We start from the raw sequence: 17,384 nt of genomic DNA, 5'->3' as shown, positions 1-17,384 counted from the left end.
TGAATGCAGCAGTGGCAACTTTCCTGAATTGATCATTTTCTTAGTGAATCTCATCATACACTGGTACTTAAATAAATGTGTATTTTTTCCCCAATAAGTCTTTATTTTTCACTTTTAAATAGCTGAAAATAAAAAATGAGCACAGCTGAACAAAACACGGTGATCGTCTGACATACAGCTACATGTGCATATCATTTATGGTTCCTGTTGAAGCTGTAAACCAACGCTGAAGACCACCTAAAGAGGAAAATAGTTGCTTGTCTTAATTGTTTTGTTGTGTGTAAATCATTATCCTGAGAAATTCTGTATGACGTTCCAATTTAAGTAAATGAAACAATCAATATTGCTGATGCAAAAATACACACAAGACACTCATACTGTCTAAAAATAATAACAAAGCCCATTCATTCACTCTCAACTACAACAAAACACAGAAATTAAGATAAAACATTGTGGCCTTCTTTTCACTTCTGGGGCTGAAAAATGTTGATAATCCTGACTGATGCTCCTTGACATTGACAGACACCTTTCCTTGCCTATGCAAACTAATAATCTCATCACATAAATAATTTCCAAGCAAAGATTACAAACACATCTAGCCAAGAAAAGCGACTAAAATATCAAAGCTTGCAAACAAAGACAGGAATAGACAGTCATAAAATGTTTGGGGCTTTCTTTTACACTGCTTTAGGTCTCTGGGTCCTTTAAGTCACTCAGTGAGCAAACCTCAGGAGAAATAATTCTGATCAGTAATAAGTTCTGCCCCTTTACAAAACATGTTCATTCTGTAAGATTCTTAAATCTTAACTACTTCAAATAGCATACTTCCACACTCAGTGACAAAGAAACACATCCAGCGGTAACCAGAATAAACACAGCAGAGATCGATTTCATGTTAGCAAAAATGTTCACATGAGGACTTTGACCAACTGACTCAGAAGATGCTCCTTCAGACAGTCCTCCATCATCTTAAGTCTATGTTGTCACTGGGCTGAAAACAGATTACGATGCAGGCAAACAGTTCACCGGCAAGAGACAAAATGCTTCTGAACGTGTTCCGGCATGCACAAGGACTTTTACAATACCGTCCCATGACAATTCATATCCTGTCCTATTCAAGCGAGACACTGAAATTTGGACATGTCAGATCTGATGTATTGCGGTACACTGCTTGATGTCCTCAACTGTCTGTCAGTCACTTAAACCAACTACTGTTGAGCAACACTTGGTTACAATTAGGGAAATAAAGATATGCAAGAGAGAGGACGAAAGAAGTTTGGAACTGTTTGCATCAGTGCAAATGTTGCTATTGTTGACAGTGGTAATAACCCCACAATACCTTTTACTGCAAAGGGGCCTGAGAAACTCAGTAGGATTAAGTAATAGTTTAGATAAAGTTATTCTCTAAAAGTAAGGTTTTTGGTGATGAAAACTTTGCAATTTTGTGCTGGTTCAAATCTTACTAAGTTGGACCCTTTTAAATTGGTGCATCGATTTCTACCTCCATAAAGACGTCAGAGGAAAAACAGCTCATTTCATTGGTTTAAAAGTGGGAAGCTTCAAATCTTTCTCGGTTTGTAGACCTAGAGTATCTGGCGACCCAGGAAGAAAAAAGGGGGTAGCATCTGTCAGCAAGTGTGGGGATGCTGTCAAAAAGCACGTCATGACTCCTCATTGCCTGAGTCATCCTCATCGTAGCAGCAGTCGCCATCCCCGCCCTCTACATCATCATCGTCATAGTAATAGTCATAGAAGAGGTCAGAGCCTTCGTCTGGGGCCGGGGCACGTGTGCGCACACAGTACTCAGCCAGTGTGGTGGGAACTTTGACGCCGTCACGCTCAGCTTCTGCCTTGGTAGCCAAAACCTGTTTCCTGAGAGAGATATTAAAAAAATATATACATCAAGATACATAGATAATACAAGGACTGCTCAAAGGGAGCTTTTTCAAATTTGGCGTACTCTTATAGGAAAGTAGTTTTTATGTATTATGTGTGAGAATTCACCTGATGATCTCTACATACTCCCGGTCTTTGCCCTTGCTGTCCCTCCATTTACGATACATGACGGAGGCATCCACATTAGCAGGAGAGAAGGTGTTTGGCTCATTCAGTAGCGAAATCACACTTAGCAAAATGGTCCTGGAAGCAAACACAAATGTGAGGATCAAGTCACAGAAGCCTAAAACACAGTCACAAAAATCATCCTCGCAAAATTAGTGAGATGGTCATTTTAAATATGAAATAAATTATTTTTTGGGGGTGGCACAGTGGGGCAGTGGTTAGCACCTTTTCACAGCAAGAAAGTTCTAAGTTTGAATTTTGCTTGCAATTTAAATATTACTGCTTTTGTATAGGTAGAATTTATGACTGAACAGTTAAACTTGTTTTGGCAAAGAAAGGACAATGCAGGGAGGTACCCAGAAAGGAGAACTATATGAAGAGAAATAGTGAGGGAGAACAGCTAACCGGACATTCTGGGTGGGATTCCATCTTTCTGAAGGCAGCTCTCCACTCTGTGGGTCATCCACTGGCGGGTGCAATATAGAAATACACACATCTCCATTCTGAAAAGTAGGAAATCAACTCACGTGCATCATGTGACCACCACAGGACAGCTTCTTAAACTATATACATCAATAAAAGCACACACAAACACAACCAAGATACTAATATTTGACACTATACCTCATAGATGTTGGGGTGCCACATCTTGGTGAGGAACCGAAAAGCAGGTGGGGAGTATGGGTAGTCTATAGGAAACTTGATCCGGGCCTTGGAAACAAAACAGACCTTAATTTGTAGCTGTGCACCGCATTACTACAAAATCACATCTGATATTGACTGTTATTGAGGGTGTGGTTGTTAAAGTGGTCTCCTTAATAGTAAATGTTGTTTCTTTGTGAATATTGATTAGAAATGTATGCACCGCTTCCATCTTCTCAAATGACTGAAAGCTCTGGAGCAAGGCCTAATATTTTACAGGGAGTAAATGTCTCACTGCATGGTACATTATGGCAGATTGATCATCTTCAGTGACGCCCTGGTCACTGAAGATGACAGATCACCATTTTGAAAAACGTACCATAAAAAAAGTTGCTGCTAAAGGAACCAATACAACAAATTTGATGCAGCACCTGTGGGATCAGCCCCCCCCCCATAAAGGTAACACATGACAACTAAGTTAACTTACATGCCAAGTTACTTAATGAAACTTTGGAGGTTGTAGGGAATTAAATATAAATGTGTCAATCAATGCTGTAGCAATGAGAGATGGGCTTTCAGTGCAACATAAACTAAGCAGCATGTAACAGTCTATGGCAGACAGCATGTAGTCTGCTCAAGACCTTTGTCAGTAAACATTTAACGTTATATCTTATTGCTTCCTAATGGCTTTGTAAGTTAATATGCCAGGAGTAAAAAACTAACATAACATCAGGAGCTTGTAGACGTCCAGGCAGTAGCTGCTCTACCTCAGGTCCCAAAGAAAAGTAGAAAGAATACACAAACTGAAAACACTAAATCATTTTGTGACCTATTGCCATTTGGGAAAGACTGACAGGTGTTTACAGAGCAGAGGTCACCTTCCTTTAATTCCAAAGGGGGAGATAGACATTTGTTTGTCATTATTATTTTGTGCTGTATTATGTGGTTATTGTGTTATTTCTGTTTAACAAGGCTTCAATGAATAACACTTTAAAACCTAATGAGTGTTCGTGTAATTTTATACAGTAGTAGTGTTGTGACATTAATGAATGCATAATAGTTGTGATAATCGTCAAACCGTGATATTTTTTCTCAGCAACTGTTCCTGCATCCCGAGGTTAGAGGCAATAGATGGTATGGGACTCCAAAAAGTCATCTGGCTTAAACAAGTTTTAGAAACTCGTTATTGTTCGTTCCTTTGGTGTTTTCTTAAATCAGCCTATCGTGAGTGCTGTTATGATATGCGGCAACGGTATTTTGGGGACTTCCGGAGGTGCCAGATGTGCCAAAGACAGTTTCTCTTTGTTAGACAGCCAACTTATCCAATTCTATGGGTGTGCTTACCTTAAAATACCCCCCTTCATAATGAGTGTTCGGGGGCCCAAAAATGGCCACTTCCCAGTTGTATAAATCAGCCTCGTCCACCAGTGTGATTTTGAATCCCTCGACAGGCTCCTCCTGAAGACTCTTCATTTCCAGCATGAGTGCTTTCTGTGAGCTGGCTACATGAGACGGGTCGTGTTGCGCCATGCTTGTCCAGGTAGCTTCCCAGATTAGCTGGAGTCGACAGCTGAGGCTTTGGGTTAAGTCAGCCTAACTAACCAACCCACCGAAAAGCACAACCTGCGTGTTTCCCGATGCTCAGAGACAATGAAACAGGCCAAACGAGTCGAGCTTCGCACAACAGTGGTGTTAATTATTTACCAATGTCAGTGGCCAGAAAGAGGTGAAGTGAACAAACTATCATTGTGGCCGAGCAGCCGGTTGAGCTTTGGTGGATCTACCCCCGGGTGTAAGCTGTAAATCTAGTAGTAGCAGCTAACCGAGGTAAGCTAGCTAACAAGATCTAACGTTACCTCCCCGGGCTACTCAAGTCAATCTTGGTGGCGCGAATAGTTTCTACCTCCCTCCGAGAGCCCAGTTAGAAAAGAAAACACCCCTGTTGGTCTGTAAATAAAACAACTCCAAGCATAACAGAAACGTAGCTGATAACGCCCTAACAGGAGACTGGGCAAAGAAGAATGTTTGTGAAGACTCCCCTTTAAAACATGCAATGGCGCCCTGTGTTGTCTGGTACTTGTAGTCCAATTGCTAACTGTAAACATTACTCTTTCCACAGAAAACCATCAAGAACCTCAGAAACTGTGTATACAGTTACTTGGTCATAGAAAATAAACTTGTAACCAAGGAGAACTGGGCTAGTTGTGACAACGATCTCTTGAACATTTAATTTAAGAGTCAACTCGGAGAACTACATTTCCCAGTTGCCAAACGTAACGAAAATGTTTGTTTCTGAAAAGCTACACTGACCTATTTTCACTCTGAATTGTATTAACATAATCACACATGTCAATTGTGTTAACGTGATCTTGAATACTCAATGTGCTGTAAAAACTGCAGCTAAACAATAGATATTTATTTCTCCTTTATTTAGCGTGCTATATTATGACGTCTTAAATAAGCGCCATATTGCGGAAAGCCCTCTTTAATGTGACTTTTTGTTGCCTGACTAATTAGTTTTAAATCAGACAACTTAGCTTCTTGTTTTGTTGTTGATATGTGAATTACAAATACCTGACTGTTTATGTATTTTGTTAAATGTTTTAGAAATATGCACGCCGTGTTTACACAGTGGGGACATAAAACTCTGTTTTTTTTTTGTCACGTCGTATTTACGCGACGCTGTCCCCACTTGGCCCCCGTACTGACAGAAAGTTTGTGATGGGTTCGAAATCACGACGTCGGTCCCGGTCCAAGTCCAGAAGTCGGAGCAGGGATCGGCGGAACAGGCCCAGAGCGAGCAAGTCTCGTTCTCCAGAGGGAAGGAGAGGCCGCAGTCGCTCGGCTGACACGAAAAGAACCGCTCGGGGCCGGAGACGGTCCAGTAGCAGGGACTCCGGCGCTGGGTCTCCTGACCGACGTCGGCCTCTACACAGGGACCGGGCAGACTCCAGGAGCGGCTCAGAGAGCGACAAGAGGCGAGGACTACATCACCGTCCCCAGAGCAAGTCGAGGGGGCGATCATCCAGGTAACTGACTTTGGCTTTGGTGTTAATATTGGTGTTGCAATGATTTACAGGTTATAGAATCATAGACACTTTTTGGCTGGATTCAAATACAGTAAAATAAGTACTACTTGTGTTAGCTTAAAATAAGAACTGCCTATATTTATAAGAAAGAATTAAAAGGCAGTCCCTGTGGTGTGGTGCCAGGCACCGCACAGTAAAGTAGTCGGGGTGAATCACGGCACTGGACAATGTACATGAGGACTTTCCTCTTTCCAGATGCTGCTCAGTCTAGTTTTTCACTGACCATAGTCTTGTATAACCTGTAGAAAAGGATCCAATGTCCAGTCCAAATATAAAAATACATGGCAGACCTCTATGTAAATGTTAACTCTTGCAATTTGTCAAGGAGTTCCTGGTACATCTGAGTTTTGGATGAGACTGAGGAGCATGGGTTTGTCCATTCAGGCCTCTTTATATGTTCTCCATTAGAGCTGACATTAGTGTTGACATTCCACTGGTGAATAGTAAATAAAAAAGTGTCCATCAATGAGCAAAAAATTTAATAAATCACTTTTTTTCCTCTTAGTTCTGATTCAGATGATCCCAAAGATAGGAGGAGAGAGGAAATGAGAAAGCAGAGAGGGGCATCTCGAGATAGAAGAAGGGGAAGGTCCCAGTCCACATCTGACTCCCGTGATGAAAGCAGTGATCGAGAAAGAAGACGGCGAAGAAGTGCTGACAGGGGGAGTCCAGTCAGAGGCCGAGAGAGACATAAGATGGAGTCGGACAGAGGTAGAGAGAGGTGGAAGAGCAGCAGCAGCAGAGAGAGAGAGAAAAGCCAAGAGCAAAAGAAGAGGAGTGAAAACAGAGAGCGGGGGAGGAGTGAAAACAGAGAGCGGGGAAGGAGTGAAAACAGAGAGCGGGGAAGGAGTGAAAACAGAGAGCGGGGAAGGAGTGAAAACAGAGAGCGGGGAAGGAGTGAGCGAAGCAGAGAGAGGGCTGACAGAGATAGAGGGAGGCAGCACTCCAGTTCGCCCGAGTCGTCTGATAGCTCGGGGTCTGATCACGGGAGTCGTGAGGTCAAAGAGAAGGAGGAAAGAAAAAAACAAAAAGAGATGATGAAAGCCCTGGAGACACCAGAGGAGAAGAGGGCCAGAAGATTGTCAAAGAAGGAAGCAAAGGAGAAGAAGAGGAGGGAGAAGATGGGCTGGAGTGAGGAGTACATGGGATACACCAATGCAGACAATCCCTTTGGTGACAACAACTTATTAGGCACATTCAAATGGCAGAAGGTGAGCTGGAGAGGAGTTTGAAATCACTCCTTATTAACTTAATAACACACGGTATAACTTGGCTTAAATACTGTGTCTCCGCTAAGTTTCTTTATTTTTCCAGGCATTGGATAAGAAAGGTATTGGCCATCTGGGAGAAAAAGAGCTTAAAGAAAGGAACAAACGTATTCAGGAGGAGAACCGCCGGGAACTGCAGAAGGTATGAGCAGAGGGCTAGTGTTTTTTTCCTGTGGCAGCAAAATGTTACGAGGAATATATTACTTAACAAACTGCCTTTATCTAGGTCAAACAGCTTCGTCTGGAACGTGAGCGAGAAAAGGCCATGAGAGAGACGGAGCTGGAGATGCTGCAGAGGGAAAAGGAAGCAGAGCATTTCAAGACCTGGGCTGAACAGGAAGACAACTTCCATCTGCAGCAGGCCAAACTACGGTTAGTTTGCATCTGCAATTTCTTTAGCCCAGCTGGCAGTCCCGCCTTCCCATCTCATGTCATGTTTCGTTGTATGATGTTATTGCTTTGTCCAGTAACGTTCAGGCTTCTGCAACAGCAGTTTCACACACCCACGCATGCTCTCATTGCAGGTCTAAGATTCGAATCCGCGATGGCCGTGCCAAGCCCATTGACCTTTTAGCGAAGTACATCAGTGCAGAGGATGACGATCTTGCTGTGGAGATGCATGAACCCTATACCTTTCTTAATGGGCTAACAGTTACAGACATGGATGACCTGCTGGAGGACATTAAGGTGTGTGATTACATTCATGAACGTTATATGACTAACTAGAAACGTGGTAATGTACTAACAAGGAGAAAAGCATCTTAAAGATTTCTGCTTCTTTTAAGTTTCATGAAAGTATAAAAATATGAAGTTGCATTTAACCTGTCAGAAATGTGTAGTACTGTGTAGTCAATGTAGCAAACTGACCACCTGTTGAAATTGAGTTTGGAAAGTATCTCACTGTGAAATGAGAAAATGAGTAACACAGCAATTCAACATTATTTATGCAAATTAAAGCCATTACATTTAGAATTCTATGTGATTTGATTCAAATTGCATACTGTTTCAGCAGATTCATCCTAGTATCCCGAGGTATGTCTGTCCCTCTGTCTAACTACCACTAAGGGGCACTTAATCCCAGTATTTTAGGAATGTGTCACAACAGACATATGCAGGCAATTAGAGATGTTTTGAGCCTATAAATGGTAGAGCCCATGTTTTATTAGTTCCTTAATAATTGTAATTATTTAAATGAGCTCTGTCTGTATATGGCTCACTATATGAGTGCTGTTTTACTGGTAGGTGTATATGGAGTTGGAGCAAGGTAAGAATGTGGACTTCTGGAGAGACATGACAACCATCACTGAAGACGAGATCAGCAAACTGAGAAAACTGGAGGCCTCTGGGAAAGGACCAGGTACGTCACTTTCTTCATGTTAAAGTCATACAGTAGTTATACCAAAGTCCTCTACATCTTCTGCTGTTGCCACAGCTGCAGCTGTGCTCATCTGACTAATACTGCCATGTTTTATACAGCACATGCAACAGGAAGCCCTGCTCAAACTGTTTATTTATTTATTTTTTAGGTGATCGTCGTGAGGGCATCAACACAGCTGTGAGCTCTGACGTGCAGACCGTGTTCAAAGGAAAGACATACAGCCAGTTGCAGGCGCTGCACCTGAATATTGAGGCGAAGATTCGGGCTGGAGGATCCAATCTTGATATCGGTTACTGGGAGAGCCTGCTGCAGCAAGTCAAAGTCTACATGGCCAGAGCCAGGTACGACTGCACGACACACCCACTGCTTTTCTAGCTTGTCTTAATTGAAGTGACTGGTCTTAATGCTGCTTCAGCACATACTCTCTTTAAACGTAATGTGCCAAGTTACACCCATCTTACTTAATGTATCTTGGCAGCCAGTGGAAATGTGAGTGTCAAACTCAAACCAAATTTTTTCATCACAGGTTGAGAGAGCGACACCAGGATGTGCTGCGTCAGAAGCTGTTTAAGCTTAAACAGGAACAGGGAGTGGAAAGTGAACCTTTGTTCCCCATCATCAAAGAAGAGCCGCAGAGTGAGGAAGAGGAGTAAGTTATCACAAAAAAAAAAAAAAACACACACACTACACACATCGTGTAACTGCAGACCTGGTGGCTGAGGCATTGTATGTATTTTTGGTGACAGTGACCTAAAAACCAGGTCATTTCACAATACTGTATTTCTCACTTCAGTATTTCTTTTGAGGATGTATATTTTAACCTTTAAAAAAAATATCTAAAGATACTTTTGGATGCAGTTAAAGACATTAACCCCCAAATGTTACTCTAACAGCAGGGAGAGAGCAAGAGGGCAAACTCCAGAGACCATGGCAGAAGAACCTGGCACGTCTTCATTTTTATCCTCTACTCAAAACCGCAGAGAAAGAGAAGATAAGGATGAAGGCCCATCAACATCTGGAAACCAAGATGAAGATGGAGGAGAAAAGGGTGACAAGAAGGACGAAGAGGACCAGGGGGAGGTGGTGGAGGCCGTGTTGACGGAGGAGGATTTGATCCAGCAGAGCCAGGCAGAGTACGACTCGGGGCGCTACAGCCCCACATTGCTCATGTCTTCCGAACTGCCGCTGGACACACACACGATCACTCCAGAAGAGGACATTCACAGGCTGCAGCTAGCACGCAGACAGCTACAAGTCACTGGTACAAGATTAACGCACAAAGTTTCTACATCAGTCACCAAAATACATATTTTACATTTCAAGATTAAGCAGTAGAAAACCTTACAGTTCATTTCTAAATGTGTTATAAATCTGTCACTTCACTGTTGCCTTTTAAATGCTTTTTTGCAGGCGATGCCAACGAAAGTGCAGAGGACGCCTTTGTACGTCGTGCCAAAGAGGGCATGGGCAATGACGAGGCCCAGTTTAGCGTGGAGTTCCCAGTCACAGGGAAGATGTACCTGTGGGCGGACAAATACCGCCCCAGGAAACCACGCTTCTTCAACAGGGTCCACACGGGCTTCGAGTGGAACAAGTACAACCAGACGCATTACGACTTCGACAACCCTCCGCCTAAGATCGTCCAGGGTTACAAGTTCAACATCTTCTATCCGGACCTGATCGACAAGCGCTCAACTCCACAGTACTTCCTCGAGCCCAGTCCCGACAACAAGGACTTTGGGATTTTACGGTTCCATGCTGGCCCTCCCTACGAAGACATTGCCTTCAAGATTGTAAACAGGGAGTGGGAGTACTCGCATCGACACGGCTTCCGCTGTCAGTTCGCTAATGGGATCTTCCAGCTGTGGTTCCACTTCAAGAGGTATCGCTACAGGAGATAGAGACCACATTCCAGGATGGATGAGGAGCACAGTCAGTGTGCTGTTACACAGACTGTACAGTCAATGTGCTTTAATAAATTGTCTTAGCTGTTCCTGCAGGAAAGCAGTTTGCTAAAAATACAAATCACTCTCTGCTGTGGCCTGAGAAGGCCAATTTTATGTAGTTTGAAAGTTGTTTATTAAAGTTTCCCCCCCTCCCTCTTTTATTTGTTGCAAGCTGCCACAGGTTAATGGTTGTATGCTGTGACCACTAGACTAAAACATTTCATTTCAGAGATAGTCTAAAAATCAACATCTGAAAACTGGATTTACAAAGACAAACGTACATAACCACAGGTAACTTCTATATTTGTTTTGTCACATTTCAGCAAGTCCAGTCTTGCAGGAAACTAGTAAAAGCAGTTTGATCTATTAAGATGCAGGCAAACAGCACACACCAGGCAGACAAGGTGTCACATAGTGAAACTAAATCTTAGGAACTAGCGGTTAAAATTAAAATGGCTCAATTTCAATTATTGTACATTCCCTGTGAAAATAATTTCGGTGTTTGCAAGATACCAACATTGAAATTTACAACAATTAGTAGGAAACTAACAAACTTTCAAAGATTAGCTCAACTGTAAAACAAAAATCAAGGCAGAAATTCAAGTGTCAACCTATTTTACCTTTTGGTCTTTATGCCCTCATGAGGTTTCAACCACTTGGAATGGTTTCAGACTCTGAACTGCAGTTAATACTGTAAAAGCTGAGATTTCAATTAACAATGTTACAGATAAACCAATGAATCCAGTAGTTTTCCCAGAGGTTTGGGATATTCGCATTTATCTGTTCAGTGCTCGATAAAGTGTTTTTTTTCTTTTTTTTTTTCTTCAAATTTCGGACTCATCATCAATGTACTGCAGAGATGGAAGATTGACCTTTGGGGCATTATTCTCCTCTGCATTATTGGATGCTGCCTCTGCTCTGGCATGGTTGTTATTACTGCTGCTGTCTCTGCCTGACACCAGGGGCTTGTCTTCTGCAGGCCTCCCTGCCTCTTGGTAGGTAATGTGAGAATTCAGGCCCCTCTCCTCATAGGGCTGTCCCCCATTGTTCTTACCACAGGGCAGAGGTAGGTGGCCTTTGTAAAAGTTCCAGGCCAAAAGGGCAAGAAGAGCAACTACAAGCAGCCCAACTGCAGCTTGCAGTCCAACTATGGAAGGGCCTTCCTGAGTCTGCGAAGACGTCTGACCACTCTTGCCAGAGCCTGCTGGGGCTATTCTGACATGGTACACAGCCACTGTTTCTGTGTACTCATCGGTTTTGGAGCGTTCCACAGACTGGCAGCGGTACCGACCAGCATCGCTGTCTGAAGCATTGAAGATGAGCAGTCCATCTTTTTGTAGCTGAAAGCGTGCGGAAGGGATCAGAGGGTGGCTGTCTAGCTGCCACCTGATCTGTGCCAGGTTAGAAGGCGAAGGGCAACTGAGCTTCAGGTTGCCGCCCGGCCAGATGGAGCAATTCATGGGTTTAACAGGATCTGAAAATAAAAGGTTCGTCACATTAGTATTTTCATTTTGATAACCCAGTGTTGAACTCAGTTATTGTTCTTTCAAGTTTTAGAAATGGAAAATGGGTCAAACCTGCCATTTTCAGCTGTATTCCGAATCTCAAAAGCTAAATTTGAACCAATCACACTTTAGCTAAAAGTAACTCACCAGTATCTGGACACAGAGTAGCATTTCCTTCTTTCACACTTTGGATTAGATCTCTAAAGGAGAAGATAAAATAACTGAAATTAAGAACAGATATCACCACTACTTGCTATATATGTCTGGGCAGCTGCTTACCTTGATGAATTAGAAAGGCTAACACATTTCCCAACAACTCTGTCCCAGCCACAGTATGGGTCTCTGGCTAGAACACAGTCCACACAGGATAAGGACCTTTCACAGGTGGCCAGTGGTATCTGTGCTGCTCCATAGTCAGAGCCTGCATAGAGCTGACCCTATCCACATAGGATTCATCACACACAGACACACAACCATGACACTAATGTAGATGCTTTACCATAATATACAAAGAACATACACTGAAGCTGTGATTTTTAAATGAATAAGTCAATAACCTGACTATGGTAGATATTAATTACCGTGACATCAGAAATTTTTAGAATCTTGATTGGTTTTGGAGGCTGGAAAAGTTGTATTTCCTCTATGATGAACATCTCTCCATCGTAGTTCACTGCTTTCAGCACAGTGCCCTCCTCTTTTCATGTAAAATAGAAACCCACAATGACACATATGGTCTCAGGCAAAACACCGCTAACGCCAAGTTATGAGTAGCAGCAGTGAAATGTATACAGGAAGTGACAGTGGTTACACCTGTGCCGATATACATCACGTGGTACTTCTCGCCATCTGCAGCCTGCACTTTGCTCACTATGATGCGTGTAAATGTAGCTCCTCGATGCACCAGCAGAGGCTTCTCTCCTATTGGCTGGATAGCCTGGTCCATGAGGGGCCTATCTTTGATAAACTGAAGGGTCCGGTCTGGGAGGTCCAGAGTCTGAGTTATACCCACCTTATGAGCCTGATTGTTAATACACTGGTGAGGGAAGACGGGAAGGAAAACGAAAAGAGAGAACAACAGCGTCAGAATATAAAAGGAATCTGCTTCCTCCTGGGCAAAAAAAATGATAATAAAAAGTTGCCTTTTTGAGATGTTGCTTCTAACACATGCAAACACATGCTGAACAGTGGGCGGACTCACAGCTCCAGGCCGTGGAACGGGGACCTCTCCGCTGTACATCACCCACTTAACAAAAGAGGTTTCTACGGGGACTGGGGTCTTGTATTTCCCCTCTGCAAATACCCTGCTGATGTCGGACACACGGTACGCACACACTGCAGAAAGGCCTACTGTGTCCCTGAAACAAACACACACACACACACACACACACACATAGAAAATGGGATCCCGGTGGTGTGCCAAATGCCATTAAAGAGAGAGAGACACTCCTCCCTTTGTGGTTGTTCACTCAAACGTACGACTGTGGCGTGAAGATGGCGTAGAATAAACAGGTCTTCCAGTTCTGCTGGGGGTCACACCAGCGGTAAGAGTCCTGTATAACGTGTGGCAGTTGGGACTCCAGCACTGGACAGTCTATTCTGGCCTTTAGGAAGGATGTCCACTTCTTCTGCAAGGTCCTCTGACCTCCAAGATCCCCCTGTGAGCACAGGGACACACCATAATGCCAAGGAGTCCAATGGAAAAACATAACGACAGAGAGGATGCACAGTTATGCAGCGGAAAAGGTGGAATGCTCATAACTGAGGAAGTGCTGTTAATATGTTATTGTTTTGGGGAGTGGAGCTGCATTGTAAACTATCACCTTGCAGACACGGGCGACACGGGAGACCACCAGTTTGTTGTAGCAGTCGCACTCGACAGCCGTCTCACTGAAGAACAGGTACACTTTGTCATCATCCCCCACCTCATTATCCTTGCTCTCTGACATCTGAGCCATAGAAATGAAGTTGGGCTCTGCCATAGAGCACAGAAAAAAAAACATCAACTTCGACTCAGCTACAAAGCAAATCAAGATGAAAAAATTCACACTGGTAGGGTCAAACGTCTGCATTAATGTAGAATCTTAAAAAAACCTGCAATCTATTACGTCTTACCATTAAGCCAGGAGCTCTTGAACTCGGTGCGTATGGAGACAGGGGAGCTGCGCATCAGGACGGGTTCAGAGCCCAGGAAATTCATTGAAGTAGCAGAGTACAGGTCATTATCTGGGACAAGACAGCAAACACAAAGATACAAATAAGAACAGCCTCATATATTAAACCTTCTTGTCCAAGTTCTTACACTGTAGTGTAATTGTTACTCACCAACCATGATGGAGGCATATTTCTGGAAAGGATCAAATGGACACTTCCCTTTGCCGTCTTCTCCTTTCTTCTGAAGAGTGAGCTTCCCATCTGCATAGGACTGTACGCACACATACACACATGCATGTACACACACAGGATTCTGTTAAAAACCTTACAGCAGGTCAAGCTGTAGTGTAAAATATGGATCTGAATTAGTCTCACCATGTAATCACACACTGGATCAAAAGCATTGGTTCCACACACATACATCCTATTATCCTTCATCTTATGCAGAATCCTTATGTAGTTCTTACACTCCACCTGTAAATTCATTCAAAAAAGCATTGACTACATCGATTCAACAGCCAGTCAGATCTGAGGAGCACGAACTAAGGAGACTCACCTCAGGGTCTTTCCCTTTGTTTTTGCACTCTCTTTTCTGCTGTTGTGTCACTTCCCATTTCACCTAAATAAAGTGACAGAAGTTACAAACTTTCATTTTTTCTCCGATGAGTAAATGCAACATTAGCAACTAAGGAAGCAAATGAAATGTGAAAAGGAGAGATGGCAGCATGACACCATTTTGCCATTAATGCATGAACAGGATCTCCGAACAAAAAATGCAAAAATGAGCACAAATTAGCTACTGCTCATGATGTGGGGGCATTACCAACCACAGCGTCACACTGACATACTGTGTGACATAAATAATTTTGTTACTGCTCTGAGCAACCATGCACCGCTGCAGCTCTGCTTCAGGTCAGCAGTCACAGCATGACGAATCTAGAAACTGAGAGAGATTTTTCTCTGAATCAGACATTAATGTTTGTTTAAATGATGTATTTTCTCTCATTGTTTTTCATCTTTTTTTTTTTTCTTCGTGTGGATGTAACAAGAAAATAACAAATTAAGATCAGTTTTACAGAAAAAACGTGTTTGGATCAGATTTAAGCCTAAGAGGCAGTGAGTCTGGCTTCATCCACAGGTTTGTTCTTAAAAACTTTGCAGCCTGTGGCAAAGATAGTTTTGATGAGAAATTTATAAAGTATACCCATGCTAAAAATGTATTAGTCCTGCTTTGAGATGGAATCAGTGTTAACAAAAGGTGTCCTCACTGAAGCAAGTTTCTTGGAGATGTCGTTAAGGTCGAGAGCATACACTGCCTCCCTGGCACCCAGCACAAGCAGGTCCAGGTCTTCTCTCAGCAGCATGGTGGAGTAGTTGAACACACCCTCCTCACGAAACAGGTGAGCGTTGTCCCCTACAGACAGCATATGACGGATTCAACCAGCATCCGCAGTTATTTAAAAATCTGGTTCCCACTCAGTCAAACTTAAAACATATGAGACAACATGAGTTGACACATTATAACTCAAGGTTACGAAAAACTCACTACCATAGGGAACAGATCTGCGGGGACCATGGTCCAGTGGTGGGTGTTCTTGCAGCATCAAGACCAGGGGCAGCAGCCAAAAGACACAGAGGGACAGCAGCGGACTCATGGCTCCTTTGTTCTCGCTAAGATGACTTTTAAGTTTTATTGTTTCTCTAACAGTCAGTCATACAGGGGGACAGACAGCAAGTGGCATCTATGACGTGCTGAGGTCTGTGCTGAGTGAAGGGCTCTGGCCCCTTTACTGGCCTCACTCAGCAGGCCGTCCATGGCGAGATAGATGGCACGGAGCAAAGAAACAAAGCCGAGGACTGGCTAAAAGAGACAAGGTTGTATGGACATCACAATGAGATCACCAAACATCAGACCCGACAGCCAAAGAAGCTTAGAATAGGTTTAGCAAAACACCAAACAAGACACCAAGTGATATAAAAGGAGAAGCATTTTAGACGGGTTAAAAACAAAGAGACAAAGCCAAAAAAAACAAAAAACAAAAAAAGAGTAGAGCAATGGGCAGAAAGGGCAGAGTGAACTAAAGTCAGGACGGCAGTAATTCTGTCAGTGCCATAGTGATGTTAATGCAGGGCTGTGAAAGGCATTCAGCAGGGTGCAGGGGTGTCAACCTCAGCTCTCCTGCAGCACCAAACACAAGCACACAATGAGAGATTCACAGAGAGTGCCAGAGTCTGGTGCAGATCAGAGAGGAAAACTTGCACCAGATCTGTTGCACGAGCCATTTCACAAACACACACACACACACACACACACATTGAGGGAAGTGTTGACTCAACATTACCCCAGAAGAAGCAGCCTGGGCTTGCTGATGACTTTGCTCTCAGACTAACAGCTGCGAGGTTTCAGTGCTTTTATCCAGCTGTGTTACTACAACCTGTCCAGTGTGTGTTCGCTTCTTTCGCAAGAGAGGTGCGCCGTGTTTTTGTGATGAGCTGCAGCATGTCAGAGAATGCAGGCTCTGATATTTCACATATTTGGCCCCGGGGCCAAAGTCAGCTTCCTTCAACGCCCTGAATGCGCCAAATGCCTCCCAGCGACAACAAGCCCGTAGCCCTGAACATGAGCCTCAAGTCAGTTGTTGAGTTAACAAAGCACCAGCTGGGGCTTTTTTAAAAAGTTTATATAAAGTAGAATTTGTTCTTTCACCCCGGGTTAATAAGCTTTTAGCTCAAACGTCCCCAGAAGCGGAGCCAGATGTAGCAGCAAAGTGCAGCAGCTTAGCCATAAAAACCCAATCAACGTTAGTCACTTACCTGAGCCCCGACACGGCTCCGACACGGCCCCGACACGGCCCCGACACGGCCCGGACTGCACAGGCTTCCTTCAAAATGCCCCCAGCAGCTGTTTCTCCAACACCGCCAGATTTCTAAATCAACACACACGCGCACACACACACACAGAGACGCGCGCAACTGAAACTTCGCGGTCGGAAACCTGCAGCTTGCTTTAGGTTTGTAAGAGGAAGTCCTGCAGGCTCGGTGGTCGTAAACAGCGCAAGGTGCAGAAAAAGCGACTGTCCAGCTTCTGTGCAGACCGTCTCTCTCAAACACGCCGCGCGGTAAAACGACCTGAATGGCCGCCGCTCCGCTCGGCCCCGCAGGTCTTTGTTTACCTCCTTCAAAGCGAGGAGGCGGAGGCTGGTTCTCTCTTCTGATCCCGTTTGCTTTGTTTCCGCAAACCTCTTCCTGTCACAGGTGATTCAGGATGGACCAGGTGAAGGATGTGATGGAGCAATAAGAGGGATGTGTGTGGAAATCAACTTAAACTTGTTTTTCAATAT

The 17,384-nt window shown here is 43.7% G+C and overlaps 3 protein-coding genes across 5 annotated transcripts; 1 reads left to right on the top strand and 2 right to left on the bottom strand.

Annotated features, from left to right (window-relative positions):
- Positions 1-80: 80 nt before the first annotated feature.
- Positions 81-4,732, bottom strand: cdc34b (cell division cycle 34 homolog (S. cerevisiae) b). Its single transcript, XM_026314193.1, has 5 exons — positions 4,048-4,732; positions 2,686-2,772; positions 2,467-2,564; positions 2,005-2,139; positions 81-1,872 (listed from the first exon to the last, which is right to left on the bottom strand). Exons 1-5 carry the CDS (start codon positions 4,231-4,233, stop codon positions 1,662-1,664), a joined length of 717 nt encoding a protein of 238 aa, XP_026169978.1. The 5' UTR covers positions 4,234-4,732; the 3' UTR covers positions 81-1,661.
- A 654-nt stretch (positions 4,733-5,386) lies between these two features.
- On the top strand, positions 5,387-10,545 carry cactin. 2 transcript variants are annotated; one of them, XM_026313246.1, is made up of 11 exons: positions 5,387-5,732; positions 6,298-6,567; positions 6,664-7,003; positions 7,107-7,202; positions 7,287-7,432; positions 7,585-7,747; positions 8,303-8,417; positions 8,587-8,779; positions 8,965-9,087; positions 9,332-9,699; positions 9,849-10,545. In XM_026313246.1, the coding sequence occupies exons 1-11, from the start codon at positions 5,425-5,427 to the stop codon at positions 10,337-10,339; spliced, it is 2,613 nt and encodes an 870-aa protein (XP_026169031.1). In that variant the 5' UTR covers positions 5,387-5,424; the 3' UTR covers positions 10,340-10,545. The 2 variants fall into 2 exon arrangements, with proteins under 2 accessions (XP_026169031.1, XP_026169032.1); XM_026313247.1 differs by having other exon boundaries at positions 6,298-6,588; positions 6,685-7,003.
- LOC113134048 (semaphorin-4E-like) lies at positions 10,499-17,264 on the bottom strand. Of its 2 annotated transcripts, none has more exons than XM_026313249.2 (15): positions 16,858-17,264; positions 15,590-15,904; positions 15,312-15,457; positions 14,600-14,662; positions 14,419-14,517; positions 14,215-14,314; positions 14,005-14,115; positions 13,713-13,864; positions 13,369-13,547; positions 13,091-13,247; positions 12,703-12,925; positions 12,471-12,586; positions 12,169-12,326; positions 12,037-12,089; positions 10,499-11,858 (listed from the first exon to the last, which is right to left on the bottom strand). In XM_026313249.2, exons 2-15 carry the CDS (start codon positions 15,696-15,698, stop codon positions 11,209-11,211), a joined length of 2,316 nt encoding a protein of 771 aa, XP_026169034.1. In that variant the 5' UTR covers positions 15,699-15,904; positions 16,858-17,264; the 3' UTR covers positions 10,499-11,208. The 2 variants fall into 2 exon arrangements, with proteins under 2 accessions (XP_026169034.1, XP_026169035.1); XM_026313250.2 differs by having other exon boundaries at positions 15,593-15,904.
- Between the last annotated feature and the right edge of the window lie 120 nt (positions 17,265-17,384).

Source organism: Mastacembelus armatus, chromosome 17 (genome assembly GCF_900324485.2).
Source record: "Mastacembelus armatus chromosome 17, fMasArm1.2, whole genome shotgun sequence".
Taxonomy (NCBI): domain Eukaryota; kingdom Metazoa; phylum Chordata; class Actinopteri; order Synbranchiformes; family Mastacembelidae; genus Mastacembelus; species Mastacembelus armatus.
The sequence above is the reverse complement of the archived record's forward strand: the minus strand, read 5'-3'. Positions and strand labels throughout refer to the sequence as shown.